General features: G+C 40.8%; 1 protein-coding gene across 2 annotated transcripts; it reads right to left on the bottom strand.

The window, feature by feature from the left end:
• Positions 1 to 6,124: 6,124 nt before the first annotated feature.
• On the bottom strand, positions 6,125 to 18,584 carry mybl2b (v-myb avian myeloblastosis viral oncogene homolog-like 2b). 2 transcript variants are annotated; one of them, XM_061786144.1, is made up of 15 exons: positions 18,225 to 18,584; positions 16,561 to 16,657; positions 16,391 to 16,462; positions 16,165 to 16,257; positions 12,408 to 12,628; positions 12,193 to 12,322; positions 12,022 to 12,081; positions 11,634 to 11,843; positions 8,343 to 8,606; positions 8,125 to 8,267; positions 7,937 to 8,036; positions 7,347 to 7,457; positions 6,970 to 7,077; positions 6,719 to 6,847; positions 6,125 to 6,620 (listed from the first exon to the last, which is right to left on the bottom strand). In XM_061786144.1, the coding sequence occupies exons 1-15, from the start codon at positions 18,242 to 18,244 to the stop codon at positions 6,492 to 6,494; spliced, it is 1,887 nt and encodes a 628-aa protein (XP_061642128.1). In that variant the 5' UTR covers positions 18,245 to 18,584; the 3' UTR covers positions 6,125 to 6,491. The 2 variants fall into 2 exon arrangements, with proteins under 2 accessions (XP_061642128.1, XP_061642129.1); XM_061786145.1 differs by lacking the exon at positions 16,391 to 16,462 and having other exon boundaries at positions 18,225 to 18,416.
• Positions 18,585 to 21,658: the final 3,074 nt, after the last annotated feature.

Here is a 21,658-nt window from a genome sequence, read left to right as displayed (position 1 = left end):
TCACTCTTCCCCCACCACCCCTCTCATTCATGCACATATATTCTGTCTTACTTTGGCTAATATTCATTCCTCTGCTTTCCAGTGCATGCCTCGATCTTTCTAACTGTTCCTCCACCTGCTCCCTGCTTTCACTGCAGATCACGTCATCTGCAAACATCATGGTCCACGGGGATTCCAGTCTAACCTCATCTGTCAGCCTATCCATCACCACTGCAAACAGAAAGGGGCTCAGGGCTGATCCCTGATGCAGTCCCACCTCCACCTTAAATTCGTCTGTCACAACGACATCACACCTCACCACTGTTCTGCTGCCCTCGTACATGTCCTGTATTATTTTAACATACTTCTCTGCCACTCCAGACTTCTGCATGCAGTACCACAGTTCCTCTCTGGGTACTCTGTCATAGGCTTTCTCTAGATCTACAAAGACACAATGTAGCTCCTTCTGACCTTCTCTGTATTTTTCCATCAACATCCTCAAGGCAAATAATGCATCTGTGGTACTCTTTCTAGGCATGAAACCATACTGTTGCTCACAAATACTCACTTCTGTCCTGAGTCTAGCCTCCACTACTCTTTCCCATAACTTCATTGTGTGGCTCATCAACTTTATTCCTCTATAGTTCCCACAACTCTGCACATCACCCTTGTTCTTAAAAATGGGCGCCAGCGCACTTTTCCTCCATTCCTCAGGCATCTTCTTACGCACTAGAATTCTATTGAACAAGCTGGTCAAAACTCCACAGCCACCTCTACTAGATGCCTCCATACCTCCACAGGAATGTCATCAGGACCAACTGCCTTTCAATTTTTCATCCTTTTTAATTTCTAACTTCCCCCTTACTAATCATTGCCACTTCCTGGTCCACCACACTTGCCTCTTCCACTCTCCCTTCTCTCTCATTTTCCTCATTCATCAACTTCTCGAAGTATTCTTTCCATCTAGCTAGCACACTGCTGGCACCAGTCAACATATTTCCATCTCTATCCTTAATCACCCTAACCTGCTGCACATCCTTCCCATCTCTATCCCTCTGTCTGACCAGCCTGAATAGATCCTTTTCTCCTTCTTTAGTGTCCAACCTGCCATACATGTCATCATATGCCTCTTGTTTGGGCTTTGCCATCTCTACCTTTGCCCCGTGTCGCATCTCAATGTATTCCCTTCGCCTCTCCTCGGTCCTCTCAGTGTCCCACTTCTTCTTAGCTAACCTTTTTCCCTTGTATGATTTCCTGTACTGTGAGGTCCCACCACCAAGTCTCATTCTCTCCTTTCCTGCCAGAAGATACACCAAGTACTCTCCTGCCTGCCTCTCTGATCACCTTGGCTGCAGTGGTCCAGTCTTCTGGAAGCTCCTCATGTCCACCGAGAGCCTGTCTCACTTCTTCCCGAAAAGCTGCACAACACTCGTCCTGTTTCAGCTTCCACCACATGGTTCTCTGCTCTCCCTTTGTCTTCCTAATCTTCCTCCCCACCGCCAGAGTCATCTTACACACCACCATCCTATGCTGTCTAGCCACACACTCCCCTACCACTACTTTACAGTCGGTAACCTCCTTCAGATTATATTGTCTGCACAAGATGTAATCCACCTGCATGCTTCTACCTCCGCTCTTGTAGGTCACCCTATGTTCGTGCCTCTTCTGGAAAAAAGTGTTCACTACAGCCATTTGCATCCTGTTTGCAAAGTCACCATCTGTCCCTCCAAGTTCCTTTCCTGGATGCCGTACTTACCCATCACTTCTTCATCACCCCTATTTTCTTCACAAACATGTCTATTACAATCTGCACCAATCACAACTCTCTCTCTCTGTCTGGGATGCTCAGAACTACTTCGTCTAGCTCCTTCCAGAATTTCTCTTTCACCTCTAGGTCACATCCTACCTGTGGGGCATAGCCACTAATCACATTATACATAACACCCTCAATTTCAAGTTTCAGCCTCATCCCTCGATCTGATACTCTTTTCAGCTCCAAGACATTCTTAGCCAACTCTTCTTTTAAAATAACCCAGACTCCATTTCTCTTCCCATCTACACCATGGTAAAATAATTTAAACCCTGCTCCTAAACTCCTGGCCTTACTGCCTTTCCACCTGGTCTCCTGGACACACAATATATCAACCTTTCTCCTAATCATCATGTCAACCAACTCCCGAGATTTTCCTGTCATAGTCCCCACATTCAGTTCTAGGCTCTGAGCTTTCCTCTTCTCTTTCTGCCGAAGAACCCGCTTTCGACCTCTTCTTCTTCGACTTCGACCCACAGTAGCTGAATTTCCAACAGCGTCATGGAGTTTGACGGCGCCAGTGGCGGACGTTGTTAACCCGGGCCACGACCGATCCGGTATGGAATTCTTTGGATGAACACTCATATTTTTTTGGCAAAGTTTTAAGCCGGATGCCCTTCCTGACGCAACCCTCTGCATTTATTCTGGGTTGGGAATGCTGTTTGCACTGGCTTGTGCCCCCCTTAGGGGCGCATTTAACAGCCAAGCTGCATTGACCGGGAATCGGACCCGGACCCTCACGTGCTTTTGCAAACAATAGCGTTGACAAATATAGTTCTAAATGTGCAGAAAAGTGACTTGAAAATTCTCACCAGTTTTTTCAAACACTGAGACCAAATGTGACAAAGTGTTATTTCCAGAGCGAGCCGCTTTACAAACGGCACCCCATACGCACAGTTACTCACACAAACTTGTTTTCATCCATAGGTTGAACACGTCTTGTCAGTCAGATAGTCTTATCAAAGACCTGTCAAATACCTTTAAAGCATTTCTCGTCATTTTGATGTCTGTCAAGCACTTGGTGTTACATTTTTAATGTATAAAAGGTGCTAGATAAATAAATGTGCTTTGATCATTTGACAGCAGTTGAAAGAAAGATTGTTTCAAACAAAACTGTCAAATCTGTGAGTGCAAATAAATAGTGGTTTTGTAGATTTGTTCTAGCAGTTCCAAACTGCTACACCTTATGTCCTAGACCAAACATCTACACGGGGAATAGATCCTCAGACGATTACAAGTAATGATTCTACATTTCAGATAGTTCAATATTCTTATGCCACCATGAGTGCATATGTCTTGCCCTTTTATTTATCTTCTTCGGACAGTCTCTGATCCAATGTTCATCCAATGTCCCTTCTTTCCACAATGGAAGCATCTTCACCCCCTCTGCGGTCCCCTCCCTTGTCCAGTATCCGGCCTCAACCTCCTCAAATCGGGTTCAGCGATGCTTTGCTGTCCATTAGTTGTTAAGTACATTCCGCAAGTCCAGGCGGTGTGGGAGGGAGGCAGCTGCTCTTGAGGTAGGAGAGGAGGTGTGCGCAGAAGTGCTGCATGTGGAGGGACGTGCTGTGGGTCGCAGGAGACGGTTGTGTTGTTGGTCTTCTTCCAGATTTCACTCTTCTAGATCTTTGTCAAAAGGTGATTGATTTGTGGAGACCACTATGGAACCCAGCTTGCGACCACAACCTGACATCCTCCCCTTGACCAACTCAGACAAATTAGACAACAGGCGATACACAGTTATCAGTAACTTGCCCTACATATAGTTTTTGTCTTTTATCCCTGTTCAAATCTAAATCTAACAGTCAACCACATTTCCAGACATTTGCCATTTTTCTCTAAAAGCACCAAATCCTTGACAAAATGTTTTTTGTTCTTTCTCAAACAATTTTCTTTTCCCCTCCAACATTTCCCTCAGTTGCTGTAACTGCTGAACACTGAAACCTCCCGTCACCAGGAAACCATATTCAGTTATCCACTTCTCAACACACTCCATAGATTTTTTCCCCCCATATACGTCATAACAGGTGATGTATGCACTGGTAATTATTTTTCTTTGCTCTTCTCACTTCCCGTACGCGCTTCTCCTTTTTACAATATTCGAACGTCTTCGAAATTGTTGGGGACCCTAAGCCCTGATTGTCGGACTCTAACCGGGGGACCGAAACCCCTAACCATCGGACTCGACCTGGGGACCTGAACCCCTAACCCCCGAACTACAACTTTAACCTGCCCTTTAAGGACTCGAACCTTATCAATGGAATGTGGGGGGAAGAAATTACCAATTCCACTTAATATAAATGCAAGATTCTTTCAAATACAGTACACCATATGAAATGGTCCAATTTTCAAGGAAAATGTTCTTTACTGTAATTCTTTGTTTGGAGGACAAGCGGTCCATTTGGATCCTGAGGTGATTGCTGACATGCAAAGCCCCGTTGATTATTTGTCCTGCTTTTGACTTCATTCAGTAAATACCACAGGATATAATGCACATCATTCTTGAGGGTGGTGCACCCATGGTGTTAAAACAGCTTGTTCTCTTTGGACAGATGGAGTTGGATGTGTTCAATTCAGCCATGCTGAATTTTCCTTTGTCACCGGTGGACATATGTGACAACTTAGCCCTGCCCAATCAGTGTTAATACCTTGGTATCTCATGATTACAAACTTAAACAGTCTTCAGGGCAAATGTTAATATTGTTGAAGATCAAGCCTTTTCTACTGAGTATTACCTCATTCACTGCCGTTGACCGGTGTTGAATTCAAATATCCATGTTAACATGGAGGACAGGGAGTGAATGAGAAATATTCTGGAGAAAACTAAATATAATTTTGTTTTGGACTTGGTTTTGATAGTTCAGATAATTTTTACACCTTTTTATTTATTTATTTTTTACTCAATTTAATTGAACTGGATCTGAAGCAGTACAAGTTACTTTTTCCTGAGAAGAATATAATTCCTAAGCAACATTACCTGTTGCATCTCCATGCTCAAATTCTGTCTTGGTTCTTTGATAAAGCATATGTGCATGAGATTTGAGTCAAAGCACTCTTTTTCTAAACAGTGGTCATCTAATCTGAACTACAAAAACATCTGTAAAGCACTTGTCAACCATAATCAGCTTTCTAAATGTAAAAAATAAAATGTCTAAATGTAAAAAATAAAATTAAAAAAATATGGGCAGAGAGCATCTGATTTTTATTTTTGGCATGAGAAGGAATTGGTTGTCAAAGTGGGTTATTCTCAATGGGAGCAAGTACATAAGTGGCAGGTATTTAATAATCACCAATGTGAAAGAGGCAATGGCTGTCTTTGTGCAATAATTAAAAATAAATAAATAACATGGTTGACTGTTTATTGTATTATTTTGAATACCAGACTTTAAGACTGAATAAAGATATTTTAGCCTGTGACATTGCAATACCTTATCTTGCCCCGCAAGCAACTTAATTGAAATGCTGAACATTTCAGTGATCTTACTGTTTCAAAAGCAGTGTTTGTTTTAGTGAAATATAACCTTAATGTAATATCTGTGCTGTTACTTTCTGTATTGTATAACCTGTAATTTTACACTTTACTACAGCTTTGTAAATAAACGTGTGGATGTTTGCATGCATTACAATAATGGGACCAAGGTCCAAGTATATCACTTGTCACTAGGTCTTGAAAGTTTTTAAATGGTCTGAAAAGATAAATTGTGGCATTTTACAGTAATCTATCATATTTTCCGTATAAAATAACTTTTTGTAGGATTTATAATCTAAGAAATAAAGGCCAAATAATCTTGAAACAATATTAGTCATCTTACAAATTCTGCTCTTGCATAGTATATTATTCTCAAAACATGATCAAAAATACATTTTTGGCTCGATTTAAGATTGTAAATCTAGATTATATAGCTATTTTTTTTGCAGTCCAGTCATTCAGAGACCCCCATCCATACTCAACACGCACACACTCAAACAACAGTGATGAGTTTTATCTGATAAAAGGGATATTGTGTATTCAGGTTATTTCACTGGCTGGGTGGGCCATGTCTTCCAGGCTTATTGTCATAAAACTGTTGAATAAAGCACACAAAAACAACAACTTGTGAATATGACAAAATCATTGCTATCAATTTTAAAACTATGAATGACTTAAAAAAGCCAGTCCTTCCTTGCAGCATGAACTTTGTTCAATGTGTTTCATGTACAGTATGTCATGTCCCAGTTTGTATTTTAGATTGATTAGCATTTAAGCCACATACAAAACCAAATGTTTCTGGTAACTGCAACCTTTGTATACCAGTTTGCACAAGTGAATAGAAAAATTACAGATGCATGCGGATATGCAATTTAAAAACATTTTCATTTATTGCAAAAGTATCCAGGCATGATTTTCTTCATTGAACGTTCATATTACTTTACAAAGTTGTTTGACTGCTATTGTAATTGAAATGTAATTAAACTGGTTTCAGGCCTTTAAGTGGCTTTTAGAATTAGACAAAATCTAAAAGCACTTATATTTCAATCTGTCCCTGCAGAAGTTATCAATTTAAACTATACTGTAAACATGTAGAATACTAATAAATTGTTAAAACATGTTTATAACATTCACAAGGCGCATACAGTACTTTTCTTCACAACCACACAACAGCAAACAACAGAAGATTCTGTTGTGTTTGTGTAACAACTTTGTACAAAGGTGCAAGTAGTCTCAGGACAACAGCAGAGCTCTGTTTGGAGTGCGAGATTTTAAGGAGCGCAGGTAGCGCCTAGCTTTCTCTGTCATAATGAGCTGATCTTTCGTTTGTCCACATGCAACGGTCTCCCATTCTTTGGACATCTAGCAAGAATGAAAAGGATAATGATAGCATGAGGCCATAGCAAATACCTTTCCAATGAAGAAGAAAAAAAAAAAAAGTATCTGAAGATGTAACTTGCCGGAATTGGGGGCACCACACTAGGAAAAATAGCGCTGTCACTTGGCCCCAAAAGGAATCCCTGATCCAAAATATTTTCATGGGTTTTAGGACAAAATGAGGAGCTTATATGAACAGTCACAGGTTCTTCCTGTGAGCAAGGGGGGGTGGGGGGGGGGGGGGAAACATGAATCAAGTATACTTATGTCAAAAAGACTTGCAGGATAACAGCTCTTTTTTTTTTTTTTAATTTTTTTTTTTTTAAGTAGTCACCTTGAAGAAATTTCTGGCTTCAGTCTTAGATTTGCGTTTGGATTTGGGCATCACCTGGCAGTCATCTAGTGCCAATGACTTCCGTACTTTCTTTATAGGTGGGCGATGCTGTGAACAAAATCAAATCAAGTCAAAATGATCAACAAAGTTTAAAAAAAAACACAAAAAAAACATGAATAAGTAAGAGGTCTTGAATAAAGGGAAAAGGGTACTCCATCAGCTCAAACAGCTGAACCTGAATATACCTCTGAAAATGATGAAGCAGACATATGACGTGACAATAGTAGCGCACCCCTCATTATTATGAATTTGGCTCTTTAACGCACGCACATAAAATATAACAACAGTATATGATTTAATAAAACTATTAAAGTTACCATTGCTTTGCGTCTTTGCTCAGGAACAGCTGGAAGTTCAGCCGCCATGTCAATCCCCACATCTCTTAGGATCACTTCATTAATGTCCTCCTCAAGGTTCGGAGTCTGAGGCTGAGGCAGCAGAAGAGAAAACATAATATGCAATATGCATGCCAGGCCAGTAGTTAGCCTTTTATACAGGAACACTATACACATGCCCATTAACTGCTTGTCCTCACGGGTCCTATCCTAAACCATCTTTAGAATAGCCTTTTTGGCACATCTGGAAATATAGAAAATGAACCACTCAGCTAAATGTAGCAGTGGCATAGTAATACACTTTGCTAACATAACATATTCAGAGATGCCCAGACCTAATACTGAACACACACGTGCCTGTGTCTGTTCCACAGGCTACTGTTTATAGCTTTTACACAGAAAGTCAAAATATATACACTGTATATATTTTTAAAACATACCTATATCTTGGAATTTTTTGCTCCAAATGCTATGGTGTCATGCAAATTAAAGGTCAGAATGAAACTATTTGTTTATTTTTAAATCAGTTTTCAGTTAAAATGTCACAGAAACCCCAGCGACGTTAAGCTTACCAGAGGCTGCAGAGGGCCGTATTTCTCCATGGCATTTTTGAACGGTGTTGGAGTGCGTGGCATCGTGCAAAGCTCAGACTTGTGGTTGGGTGTAATGAATCTACACGAAGACAAACTCTGAATACTTGACACTAACAAATGTATAACAAAGACCACCGCAGCATAGGGCATCAGATCAGAGCACTTACACTGAGTTTTCCTTTAGATTGATTGGGGTCTTGTCTCTCTGTAGAGGTGTGGTAACGATGGCTTTCTGGCTGCACACTGGTGTGGATGTGAGCGATGGGTTCTCCAGGTCATGAGTATCCTGCTTTGTCCACATGTTCAGGAACTGATGCAACATTTGGAAGTTAAGAGATGTCCTTAATGGACATTGCCACAATCATTGCCAGAGGAGAACACTTACTTGAGAGGGTGAAAAGGGCAATATCTTTACTGGTGTGCTCTTCGGTGTCATTAAGCTATTACCATCAGGAGACAAATGTCTCCGACTTCGATGATTCAGTATGGAAGGTGTGACCCCACCAGGAGAGATCGGTATGAGTTCTCCTTTGCTGCATTTGCTCAACTCCTGCAGGGCGCTGCCTTCAAGGCGGAACTGGTGGCGTTCTGGGCTTGGGCTCTCTTCAGGCAAGTCAAATGCTGCTAGGTTACACCAGCCATCGAGGTCCTACCATACAAAAAAAGAATTTCCATATACTGTAAACATTTAGGAACACAGTACAATATTATGCAAACATTTCAAGTTATTGTTCTAAACGATGTAAAATCAAAAGGCTGAACTGTATGCAAAAATTCAAAAAAAAAAAAATAATTGTCGCGCCTCGCATGTGTTGTCCATCTCTTTATTAGTTTAGCAGGTTGCTTTCTGGTTCACAGATGAGTACACAAGTGGTCCACTCATGGGATCGTGACTTCAATGAAGAAAACAAATTTACATTCCACATTCAGATCATGTCCTAAATCGCTTAGGTTATTTCTTGAACCACGTGGCACACCACTAGTTTCCTGGAAATAAATTTTGTATTTCTTACATAATCTGTCGTACGGCAGTGAAACCTTGATAAAACGGATCCCGATATAATGGATATAGGATAAAACGGACCGTCGGGACTGAACGATGTGTCCAAAAATACTTTCCATTTGTCACTTAAAATGGCGTTGACAAAGTCTGTTAGTTCCAGAATTGGTCGCTGTTGTTTCCTGGTGCTGTGGGGCAATGCAGGCAGAGAATGGGACTGACGTATTTCCGGGTCACAAATATACAGTATGACTATATCCAATTCTAAAAGCGTGCGTCCCATGCCTATGTGGTGGCCATGTTGAATGTGGGTGGTATTGACGTGGCAGTCATGTGATGATGGTTCAATCTATTGTCTATTGTGCGTTGAGCACTGGCAGAGAGAGAGTGGCAAGGCTGCGGCGTTACAAAACAAGTCTTTGGAGTCTGGAATATGCTATTTTTCGTACAGTAACAACTTTTCTTGCCAAGACATTTGGCAACGGATGTGGAACTAGGAAGCACGCTAATTCCTCGTACTGTATGTGAGCAATGTCACCATGACAAAGCACACCGGCGTGGTAATTTTTGACAAAATGTAAAACTTTCAAACATTCAAGCGTTTCTTGATATTTATTGACAATAACTTTGTACTGTACTAGGCGTTTTGGGCCACAAAAAAGACCTACAAAACAATAATTTCGTACTCTACAGTAATATGGGTGCATATAGCCTATAAGAAAAAGTGCTTCAATGTCATGGACAATCGGCGATATTGGATGACCCCCTGCCCCCATTTGGCCGTTCTATTCAGGTTCTACTGTTTCCTTTGTCAAAATGACTGATCTAAAAAAATGTTAAAGGTCCCATTCCATCAAAATTGTATTTTTTCTACTGTTTTATGCATAACATAGTAGCACTGGGCAGTGGTGTCACAATATCAAAATTCTGACTTGGTTACTATACCTGCATTTCGATACCGGTATTGAAATGATACCACAAAAATTTAAAACGTCAAAAGCAGTGCAATTAAAAATTGACAAAACAACTTCAAATACGTTTGGATTTATTTTTATTCATTCAAAACATTACGATAATCTTCAAAAAATTACAACGTATGTAATAATGGAATCAGCCTGTTCTTAACATTTGTCATTTTTAAATTAGATCAATTCCTGCATTATCATATATCATGTATTCTTCTCGAACTCCCCAATTTCCCTGGTCTCCGATGAGGAGTCTGTCTTGTATCGGGGTTGGAGCCCTCAAAGCTGGGTTTCCATGCTCCGCGCACCCGTGCGAAGTCGTCTCATGCTATTGATGCTATCGATCTCCTGCTGGTAACACTGACTCTCGTGTGGATCGAATGCAGAGTTTCCCTAACAGCACAGGAGAATCCACTGCATAGAACACTGACTTTGCTCAGATAGCCTCGTGAGCTGCCGACTCTTGAGTTTACGTCCCCGTGGCTAACACGTGTTAACTTCTCCGCGGGAGTTAGTTGGCAGTTTGAAGCCATTTCATTTTCCCGGCTCCCACACAGCCGGGCGCACACAACGTGTCTGAAGACATTGGCTGACTATCAGCTTTTTGGGTACTGGCCTTTAAAACACCGTATAAATTGAGTGCTGTCGTATAATAATTTTTTTTTTTTTAAATACCAGAACTAAGAAAATCTGGTACCGTGCTGTGTTTTTCGTTACGGTACTGGTATCGGTATTGGGTGCCACACGAGTGCTGGGCGTAGATCATGAAGTTCGATTCGATCAATATTTTATTAATGCCCAATATGAAAAAGGGGATCATCAATGTTATTTTCTATACTTTTCACTACTCCGTGAGATTTCTTTGCGCCGCGAGACTTCCGCGGAAGATCTTGTTGTGCAGAGACAGCATGGAGGAGAAGATGCCAACGACGACCGAATCAGAAATAGTCCCAAAAAGGACACGTAACGTCTATCAGATCACCCATCCATCCATCTTCTTTACCGCTGCTCCTCACTAGGGTCGCAGGCTGCTAGAGCCTATCCCAGCTATTTTCGGGCGGGAGGTGGGGTACACCCTGAACCGGTCGCCAGCCAATCGCAGGGCACATAGAAACAAACAACCATTCGCACTCACATTCACACCTACGGGCAATTTAGTCTTCAATCAACCTACCACGCATGTTTTTGGAATGTGGGAGGAAACCGGAGTGCCCAGAGAAAACCCACCCAGGCACGGGGAAAACATGCAAACTCCACACAGGCGGGGCCGGGATTTGAACCCCAGTCCCCAGAACTGTGAGCCAGATGTGCTAACCAGTCACCCACCATGCCGGCTCCATCAGCTCAATGATACAATTGTATTACATATTATTTATTAATGAAAAATATGTCTGTTTCAACTGCCAGCCATAAAAGACCAACTATAATAGCTTGAAAAAGGGAATCCAGGGCATTTTCAACCCAAATTCTCTTGCCAACCCGATAAACGGACGTTAAAGACAAATTTTTGTTTTTTTTTGTTTTTAGATGGAATGGGACCTTTAAAACAATAATAATGAAAGACTAGTGCAGTATATTTTCTGACTAATTTCATTAAATGCTTCATAAACAACAAAAGGCAAACTTTATAATCCAGAGATTGATACATTAAACATTGTGTTAAAATGTGTTGCTCTGCTTCACTATTTTGTTGGACATTGAGTATTCCTACCCCATCCACCATGTCCAGGACCTCCCTCAATGCTGGTCCCGTGGGGGAGAGAAAGCCAGAGTTGTCTACAACCCAGTTCGTAGAATTAATCTCTCCCGTATTGTCTGCTTCTGACAGAGGGCTTGAACTTTCCTTCGGAGAGGCCACAACCCGGGAAGGACCTGCCTCGTCATCACCATTCACAGTGATTGAGTCTGGCATTTCCTGCAACTTATGGAGGTATAGACACTTAGAGCACTGACAGTATTATACTGTATATATACTGATAATGATGATGATTATGATTAACATAGTGCAGATTGATTTTGTAGAATTACAGTTATAATACAGAATTTATTCAAGTGACAGCTGTTAAAATACTAAACAAAATGTAAGAATAGCTGCTTACTGGAGGATGTGTTTCCTGCTCTGAATCCAGGTCAGCATGCTCTTGAGAGCAATTGGGTATCTGTATAATAAAAATCTTAACATTAGGAGGATATCAATACTGTATGGACTAAATGTATAATAATGTAGTCATTACACTGAACACAGGGGATAATTTAGGAAGACACCCCACCTGCACATCTTTAACATGGGCTAACAGCTCTTCAAGCTCACTTGGTGTAAAATCCTCTCTTGAATAGAAGCCCATTTCCAGTTTGCGCTTAATGGTTGAATTCCAGTGATTCTTCACCGCGTTATCAGTCCTGTTTGAAAATATGTCCATAGAGTATGTAAAAGCACCTTCTCAAATGCCAAAAACTCAGCCCCTGTTGATCACAGCAAAATTACCTTCCTGGCAATAACTTTGCTATCTCAGCCCAGCGATTTCCAAGGATACAGTGAGCCTTATAGATGATGAGGTCCTCCTCAGCCGTCCATGAAGACTTCTTCACACAGGGGTTGAGGTGGTTGTGCCAACGCTCTCGACACTGCTTCCCAACCCTACCCTTCAGATGTTTGGCTACCACTGCCCATTGTTTGTTACCATAGAGATTTACAAGCTCTATGACCTAAAGGAAAACAATGCATGGACTGTAACTGTAAGTATCTTTCCGACTAGGGATGTCCCGATCCGATCATGTGATAAAAAAAATTGGGGTCGATCATGTGATGTTCAGCTGATTGAGATCAGGTGAAAGAGATCGGTTTTATTCATTTTAAATGTCACTAAGTGACCAAATAATCCAAAGGTACAAAGATCTTACGAAATGGAATAGTAATAGCTTTGTTTTATATTAAACAACGTAACTTTTCGGGGTATTATTCGTATCAGTATAAGTACGGTGGCCCTGAAGTGCAAAACACAACAGCAAATAACTAAACACAACGGCAAGTTAAAAAATACGACAGTAAGTAACTAGTCACAATTACAAATAACTAAATACAACAGAAAATCGAAAAACAACCACAAATAACTATTGACAACAACATCAGCACATCAAAAAACAATATAATCACAACAGCAAATAAAAAAACAACAAAAAACTCATTACAACAACAAATAACTAAAAGCAACAGCAAATGAAAACCCACAACTGCAAATAAAACAAAATTAAATTCAGCTACCGGAAGAGGTAGGTACTGGTGGGGGAGATAAGACTCATCGCTGATTGGACGAAAGGGAAGACTTGATTGGACGCTTTGACCAGGAAGTTATTCCACGTCTGGCGTGGTTTTTGAAATGAGCGTTACTGGTGATTCAAACGTCTTGATTTTGTGGCTCTGCATTACATAACTACAGCGACACTTCCTGCGCAGTCGACCACACCGGGGTTTGAACCCACGCTTCCACCGTATAATCTATTGGGAGACGAGTGCCCGAGCGTCACCTTCTTTTCAGGATTGGGAAATGGGGTTTCTTAACGTACAACTCCAATTCCAATGAAGTTTGGGACAGAATACAATGATTTCCAAATCATGTTCAACCTATATTTAATTGAATACATGACAAAGACAAGATATTTAATGTTCAAACTGATAAACGTTATTGTTTTTAGCAAATAATCATTAACTTAGAATGTTATCGCTGCAACACGTTCTAAAAAAGCTGGGACAGTATCATGTTTTCGACTGTGTTACTTCACCTTTTCTTTTAACAACATTCAATAAATGTTTGGGAACTGAGGACACTAATTGTTGAAGCTTTGTAGGTGGAATTCTTTCCCATTCTTGCTTGATGTACAGCTTCAGCTGTTCAACAGTCTGGGGTCTCCGTTGTCGTATTTTACGCTTCATTATGCGCCACACATTTTCAGTGGGAGACAGGTCTGGACTGCAGGCAGGCCAGTCTAGTACCCGCACTCTTTTACTACGAAGCCACGCTGTTGTAACACGTGCAGAATGTGGTTAGGCATTGTCTTGTTGAAATAAGCAGTGGCATCCATGAAAAAGACGTTGCTTGGATGGCAGCATAGGTTTCTCCAAAACATGCATGTCTTCACAGATGTGTAAGTTACCCATGCCATTGGCACTAACACAGCCCCATACCATCACAGATGCTGGCTTTTGAACTTTGCGTCTATAACAGTCCGGATGGTTCTTTTCCTCTTTGGCCCGGAGGACACGACGTCCAGAATTTCCAAAAACAATTTGAAATGTGGACTTGTCGGACCACAGAACACTTTTCCACTTTGCATCAGTCCATCTTTGATGAGCTCGGGCCCAGAGAAGCCGGCGGCGTTTCTGGGTGTTGTTGATAAATGGCTTTTGGGTTGCATAGTAAAGTTTCAAGTTGCACTTACGGATGTACCGCCGAACTGTATTTACTGACATTGGTTTTCTGAAGTGTTCCTGAGCCCATGTGGTGATATCCTTTACACATTGATGTCGGTTTTTGATGCAGTGCCGCCTGAGGGATCAAAGGTCAAGGGCATTCAATTTTGGTTTTCGGCCTTGCCGCTTACATGCAGTGATTTCTCCAGATTCTCTGAACCTTTTGATGATACTATGGACCGTAGATGAAATCCCTAAATTCTTTGCAATTGTACGTTGAGGAACATTGTCCTTAAACTGTTCGACTATTTTCTCACGCACTTGTTCACAAAAAGGTGAAACTCGCCCCCCTTCTTTGTTTGTGAATGACTGAGCAATTCAGGGAAGCTCTTTTTATACCCAATCATGGCACCCACCTGTTCCCAATTAGCCTATTCAATCTTTGGATGTTCCAAACAAGTGTTTGATGAGCATTCCTCAACTTTCTCTTTTTTGCCACCTGTCCCAGCTTTTTTGGAACATGTTGCAGCCATGAAATTCTAAGTTAATGATTATTTGCTAAAAACAATAAAGTTTATCAATTTGAACATTAAATATCTTGTCTTTGTAGTGTATTCAATTAGATATAGGTTGAACATGATTTGCAAATCATTGTATTATGTTGTTATTTATGTTTAACACAACGTCCCAACTTCATTGGAATTGGGGTTGTACATCCGCACCGCCTCGGTTGCTCCCGTTACACATACATGTGAAGTGATAGTGGCTAGATATGCTCAGGACTAAATCACGACATTCAAATAAGTATTTGCACTGCACAGACAGCTCTCTCTTCTGTCTAACCAGTGTTAAGTCTTACAGGTATCTCCCTCAGCAGTACCTACCTCTTCCTGTAGATTCGTCCAATTAGCGATGAGTCTTACCCCCGACCACCTTTTGTTTTTTCATTTGCTGTTGTGTTAAGTTACTTGTTGTTGTGATTGGTTATTTGATTTGCTGTTGCGCTTAGTTATTTGTTGTTGTTTTTTTTATTTGCTGTTGTGTTTAGTTATTTGCTGTTGTGTTTTACACTTCAGGGCCACCGTATAAGTGACTGAAAGTGACATTCAGACTCTGTGGGTGCATGTGTGCATGACACAAACACAGTCTATGCCCTCCCAGAGCGTGCTTTAAACTGTTTAACGACACCCCAGACAAGACAGACATTGTTTTAGAAATCGCCAGCTTAATGCTAATAGTCAAAGCAAACCCCCATTGACGTGCTAGCTAGGATTAGCATGAGATCACTTGTGGAATTTACCTTCAAATAACGAATATTTATACACAAACTCCGTAGTAACACATACAGACCGGTAATATAACAATACTTACAGGCATATATTCTTCCTAATCTGTATAAAACAAGTTAAACTGTTTTATTGCGACATTCTTCTTCTAGTCTTTTTTACTACAAACGTGAAGCCCCATGCTTGCATCGCACCACACTGCACCTTAGCGACCAAGGCGCGCACAGCAGAAACAGCATATTTTTACCCTTTGAAAGACTGACATGAAATCAGACAGAAATTTCCTGTTTTAGGTAAAAAATTATTACCAAATTTTATATTTGTTAAATATATATTGTTTTTTTCTATTTTTAAATATTATTTTACTTGTTACTAGTTAATTTTTTGGTTGTTCTTTTTAATATTAAAACTTGAGTTTTGGTAGTTATATGTATCGGGTTGGGACTATCGGCAGATATTTAAAATCAAAGAGTCTGACTTGGGTGCAAAAAAGGTGATCGAGGCATCCCTATTTCTGACATCAAACTGTGTACCAAATACCAACCTACCTTTTCATCTTCTTCTTTTGTCCAAGGACCTTTAATTAATTCTGGATCCAAAACCTTCAGCCAACGATGCTGACATTGGTGTTCAGTTCGATTCTAAACAAGAAATGACAAAAGTGATCCAAATGTCAAGCTAAACCTTACACACGTTAAATAATATCGGCCAATGGCTATGGTGTTAAAAAAAAAAGAAAAAAAAGTATTAAATAGACATGTTTGACAAACACACTGGTATATGGATGGCAACATTTCTCCAATCATTCTGTCCCAGTTTTTGAACCAGTGTCCTCAACTTGTCATCCTGTAGGGAATCAAGAATGTTTAGTCTCACAAAAGAGTCCTAAATTCTGTAGTCAGATGTGAATGCATTCAGAGAATGAAAACGGTGTGTCAAATCACCTCCTCTTGTGTCCACCTCACTTTCACTTTCCCACCATCCTTCTGCTCTGCAACATCCGAATCAGTGTCAGGATGCTGATTGTCTTCCCCCTCCTCACTGAAAAAACAAAAGGACCAGACAGACCTCAACTCAACAAAATTTTATTCACACATCACTTTATGACCAAATGTAGCTGAAATAAAGTGTTGTACATAAATATAAATCGAACATGAGACAATTCATCATCAAATAATTTAGGAACAGTAAAAAAAATGGGCAGTGCGGGCGCTTCTCTGATGTGCACTGGGAGGTCATTCCACAGTTTATGACAGTTTATGACCAGCAATGGAAAAGGCTCTATCCCTTCTAATCTTTCGCTTAGACTTTGGATCCTCCTTGAGCAGCTGGTCAGAGGCACACGACAGGCGCATATGGATTCGGGCTGTACGATATTGGAAAGAGTATTTTTTAAACCTTCGATATATATTGCGATGTGAAATAATACAGGATCAGTGTTGGAAAAGTTCATGTTCATGTACACAAAATAGTTCAAATTTCAGTTCATTGTTCCAAAAATGAACTAGTTCAATTCATACTAAGTTCACCGGTCCAAAAACGTCATTTCCCCCCCCCCAATATGTTGCCACCCATTCAGTCCACACTAGTAGCCAGCTGCAGCTTTCACCTTACAATCTGAAAAACATGAGGAAAAACTTGTTTGAATAGTGTTTTTGTTTTTTTTTTAAATGAGAAATGAAAACAAAAACAGGCAACACAATATGACGGGAATGACGGTGAAACGACATTGATAACTTTGCATTCCTCGCAGCTCTGGCTGACTATATTAACAAAATAAATTATCTATTCTAATATCGCAAAAAAACAAATTCTATATTATCACAGTGTGATCGTACAGTGTTTTCACCCAAAAAATTCTGATACTAAGACACACATAGGCCTCAGTTATTTGGAAGGACAATGTCATTGAAAACTCTGAATAAAGCTGACTCTGTGGTATGAAGCATTTTAAAACCACCCATACTGGAAGACCTTCAGGACATAAAGTTCATCCAGTAATGTCTTCAAGTGAGTGTGTGCGACTTTTTCCAGGATTTTTGACATGAGAGGTAACTTTGAGATGCGTGTAAAATTTGATAGCACGCTACAATCAAGGCCAGGTTTCTTGAGCAGGGGTTGCACCATAGCACGTTAAAAACTTTGGGGAACAACACCAGATGACAGACTGCTTCAATAGCCAAAACCGATTCCACTGTACTAGGGAAAATCTCCTTTAAAAAATAAAAAATGAGAGGAGGGACAGAGTCAAAAGGAGAATCTGCTGCTTGATCTGGCTAACTACTTTTTCTAAAAACATTAAAGGGGGGGGGGGGATCAACTGAATCAAACACCTTCAAAGAAGAAACAGGTTCAAAGGTTTACAATTCTCTGAACCCACAGAAGAATCACCGCGGAAATGTACAACACGAGAGCCTGTTATACTTGCTGGTCCGGCCGGAAAAGGCGGCATACACAACAGTCAATGAAGTCCAATATTCTCCAACAGAAACCAAAACTTTACGTTAGTCAGTCAGATGTCGTAAATCTTGTAACGTCGACACAATTAGGTGAGGTCAAATAATGTCGTTTCTGCGGTTAATGTAAATAACAACGAGCAGCATCTTACCCGCGCGGCCACCAGGACATTGCTCCCCGTTTTTCTGTTGTTTAGGACCAGATGGCTTGTTGTGCTGCCCTTGCACGTCATGTGCGTAAATGTCCCGGTTGTTTTGGAATGCACTGCCTTGATGAAGCGGTCGGATGTTGTTGTGATTTAGGGTTGGTGCTGTTTTGCTAATGCCTTTAGCAACGAGCCAGCTGTACCTCCGCCCGCCTGTCTCTGTCCGCGCTCCTGGATTTCTATCTCGCGCCTTTCCCTCGTCGTCGTTCGCGAAGTGACGTCTTTGCGCAGTACATATGCGCGTCGACACCATGGCGTTCCCTCGCCGTACCGCTCACCGCGATAGTCATACCGGAAGCGCGAGGCTGCTACCGGATGCCATCATTGTTTTCAAAATAAAAGTACATCTGGCCCACTATATCTTACTATCGAACAGCGAAATAACTGTAGAAATATTGAAGTTAGGGTTAGAGATAGCTAATCTAGCTTCGAGCTAGCGAGGTGTGAGCATCGAGGTGCGAGGGGACTGAATACTGAGCGCTTTACATATTGGGCAAACAGCAGAATTGAAAGAATTGCAGTTTGAGCATTTATTCCGTATCAGTGTACCCAGTTGAAGGTCTATCTCCTACTACTACTATCTACTAATAGTAAAATGTTTTTCCTATTACTAGTGCTACTTTTGGAATGCTAGTACTGTGGTAGTGCTACAGACAGTGCACAATTAAACATGACAAGTAAAGCAGCACTTGCCCAACTAGCACTAACACACAAGTAGCCTCCTTAATGAATGCTCAAACGGCTTTCTATAAAGTCATCTGAGCGTTTATTCATATCCGATAGCTAATATATATATATATATATATATATATTTTTTTTTTTTTAACCTGTCCTGTTCAGCTGCACTGCCATGCAGAATGGTGGCTCTGTATGGTTTTGTGCTGGAACATTTATGCTGTGCAGCAGGAGATTTTGAAATACTCCCTCTGCTTATTTTTTTAATTTTTAATTATTCTGTTTATTGAAAATGCAGGTGGACAGAAAAAGGTTTTAAGGGACAGAGAGAGGGATAGAATGGCCAAGGGCAATAGGGGTACGAACCACAGCAGAACAATAGTTAGACAGTCTAGATATTTGACCACAAGTAACGTGGTCAACAGTCAAATCGTGTTCATATTTGTGGATGGTGGTGAGGGGGGGATGCAACAACTAACCAATAGAACAAGATGGGAAAAGACAGAAAAAAGGAGTAGAGGACAGGATGTGGGAAATGAGAAAGGCAGTGCTACTCATGAGTGGGGCAGTGGGATGCTTTTATAGTGTCTAAACACCTGTAAGAACCTGTGAGTTGATATCTTAATATAACCTATGTTATTATTAGTGGTCCCAGCACAAGCAATTAAAGCCAATAGAAAATAGGAAAGAGAAGTGGAGGCTAGACTTAGGACAGAAGTATTTGCAAGCAACAGTATGGTTTCATGCCTAGAAAGAGTACCACAGATGCATGATTTGCCTTGAGGGTGTTAATGGAGAAGAAGAGAGAAGGCCAGAAGGAGCTACATTGTGTCTTTGTTGAGCTAGCGAAAGCCTTTGACAGAGGGCAGCACAACAGTTGTAGGTGTGACAGAGGAGTTGAAGGTGGAGATGGGACTCCCACAGGGATTAGCCCTGAGCCCCTTCCTGTTTGCAGTTGTGGATAGGCTGAGAGATGAGGTGGGACTGGAATCCTCATGGACCATGATGTTTGCAGATGACATTGTGATCTGCAGAGATAGCAGGGAGCAGGTGGAGGAACAGTTAGAAAGGTGGAGGCATGCACTGGAAAGGAGAGGAATAAAGAATAGCCAGACAGAATATACAGAACCTTTCCCAAAAAAATTTAATATCATGGAAAAGTTTGTTTATTGCCATAGTTCCATTCAAAAAGTGAAACTTTCATAGATTATACTATAGACTCAGGGCCCTCAAAATCTGTTTATTTTTACATAATTTGGGCTTCCAGCTCATAAAACCCACAAAATCAGGAATTTAAAAAATTTTAATACTGTGAAGAAATCACCATTTACTTCAGTTTTTGGAGAAAAAAAAAATAAATTAGGGTCACATTAAATCAATCAAAATATGGTACTTTCAAAACAATATGTTGATCTTCAATACTTGGTTGGGAATCCATTTGCTTTAATCACTGCCTCGATGTGCCGTGGCATTGAGGGAATCAACTTGTGGCATTGCCTGGGAGTTATGGAAGCCCAGATTTCCTTGATGCTTGCTGTCAGTTCTTCTTTGTTTGTGGGTCTGGTGCCCCTCATTTTCCTCTTGATAATACCCCATAGATTCTCACTGGAGTTTGGATCCAGTGAGTTGGCTGGCCAGTCAAGCACTGTGATGGCATGGGCATCAAACCAGATTTTGCTGCTGGAGGATGAAATCTGCATCTCCATATAGATCCTCAGCAGAAGGAATCATGAAGTCCTCTAAACCATTCTGGTAGACTGTTGCGGTGACGTTGGATTTAAGAAAGCAGAGTTTACCAACACCTGCACTGGACATTGCACCCCAAATCATGACTGACTGTGGATAGCTCACACTGGAGCTCAAAGCAGCTTGGGTTCTGTTCTTCACCAGTCTTCCTCCAAACCCTTTTGAACCGAGCTCATCAGTGGAACAGCCAAGGTAAGATGTTTTGGAGACGAAGTTTGAGAGAGCAGACCTTGATGGTCTGGACACATCTAGAAGAAAGATAGTGAGTATATTGGTAGAAGGATAATAAGGATGTAGCTGCCAGGCAAGAGAGCTAGAGGAAGACCAAAGAGACGGTTGATAGATGTAGTGTGGGAAGAAATGAGGGCAGTTGGTGTTAGAGAGAATGATGCCGGAGATAGGCTTGGGAAAAGGATGACGCGCTGTGGAGACCCCGAATGGGACAAGCCAAAAAGAAAAGAACAGCAAGATGTTTCCTATCAGAATTTCGTAATGGCACTCGTAGTACTGGTAGCACACATTTGTCAACTAGTGCAGTTTTGCCTCACTAGTAACAGGTGTCCTACTAATATGCCAAAGTTTTCCAACTAGTGAGGACAAAGAGCATACTAGTCCATAATATCAAGGCCATCTCATAATAAATGCGCAATATATTTTTTATTACTTTTTTTATAATTCAATAACCTCGATAAGGAGGCTATTAGCGCACGAGGCGTTAGATGGGCCTAGTAATATTACTAGTACAGCACAGTAGTCTACTAAAAAGGTTTAGTTCCATGCTAGTAGGCCAAAAGTGGCAGTAGTATTGGATAAAATATTACTAGTAAGGAAGACATTCTAATATCTAGAGCGCCATCGTCGTTTTTTTAGTGTTGTGCTTTTATTTTTTTTTTAGGACAAAGAGCATACAAGTACATGGTAGCTTCAGATATTGAATAAATGCTCAAATGGTTTTCCAT

The sequence above is a fragment of the Phyllopteryx taeniolatus genome, chromosome 9 (assembly GCF_024500385.1).
Source record: "Phyllopteryx taeniolatus isolate TA_2022b chromosome 9, UOR_Ptae_1.2, whole genome shotgun sequence".
In the NCBI taxonomy this organism is placed as follows: Eukaryota; Metazoa; Chordata; class Actinopteri; order Syngnathiformes; family Syngnathidae; genus Phyllopteryx; species Phyllopteryx taeniolatus.
The sequence above is the reverse complement of the archived record's forward strand: the minus strand, read 5'-3'. Positions and strand labels throughout refer to the sequence as shown.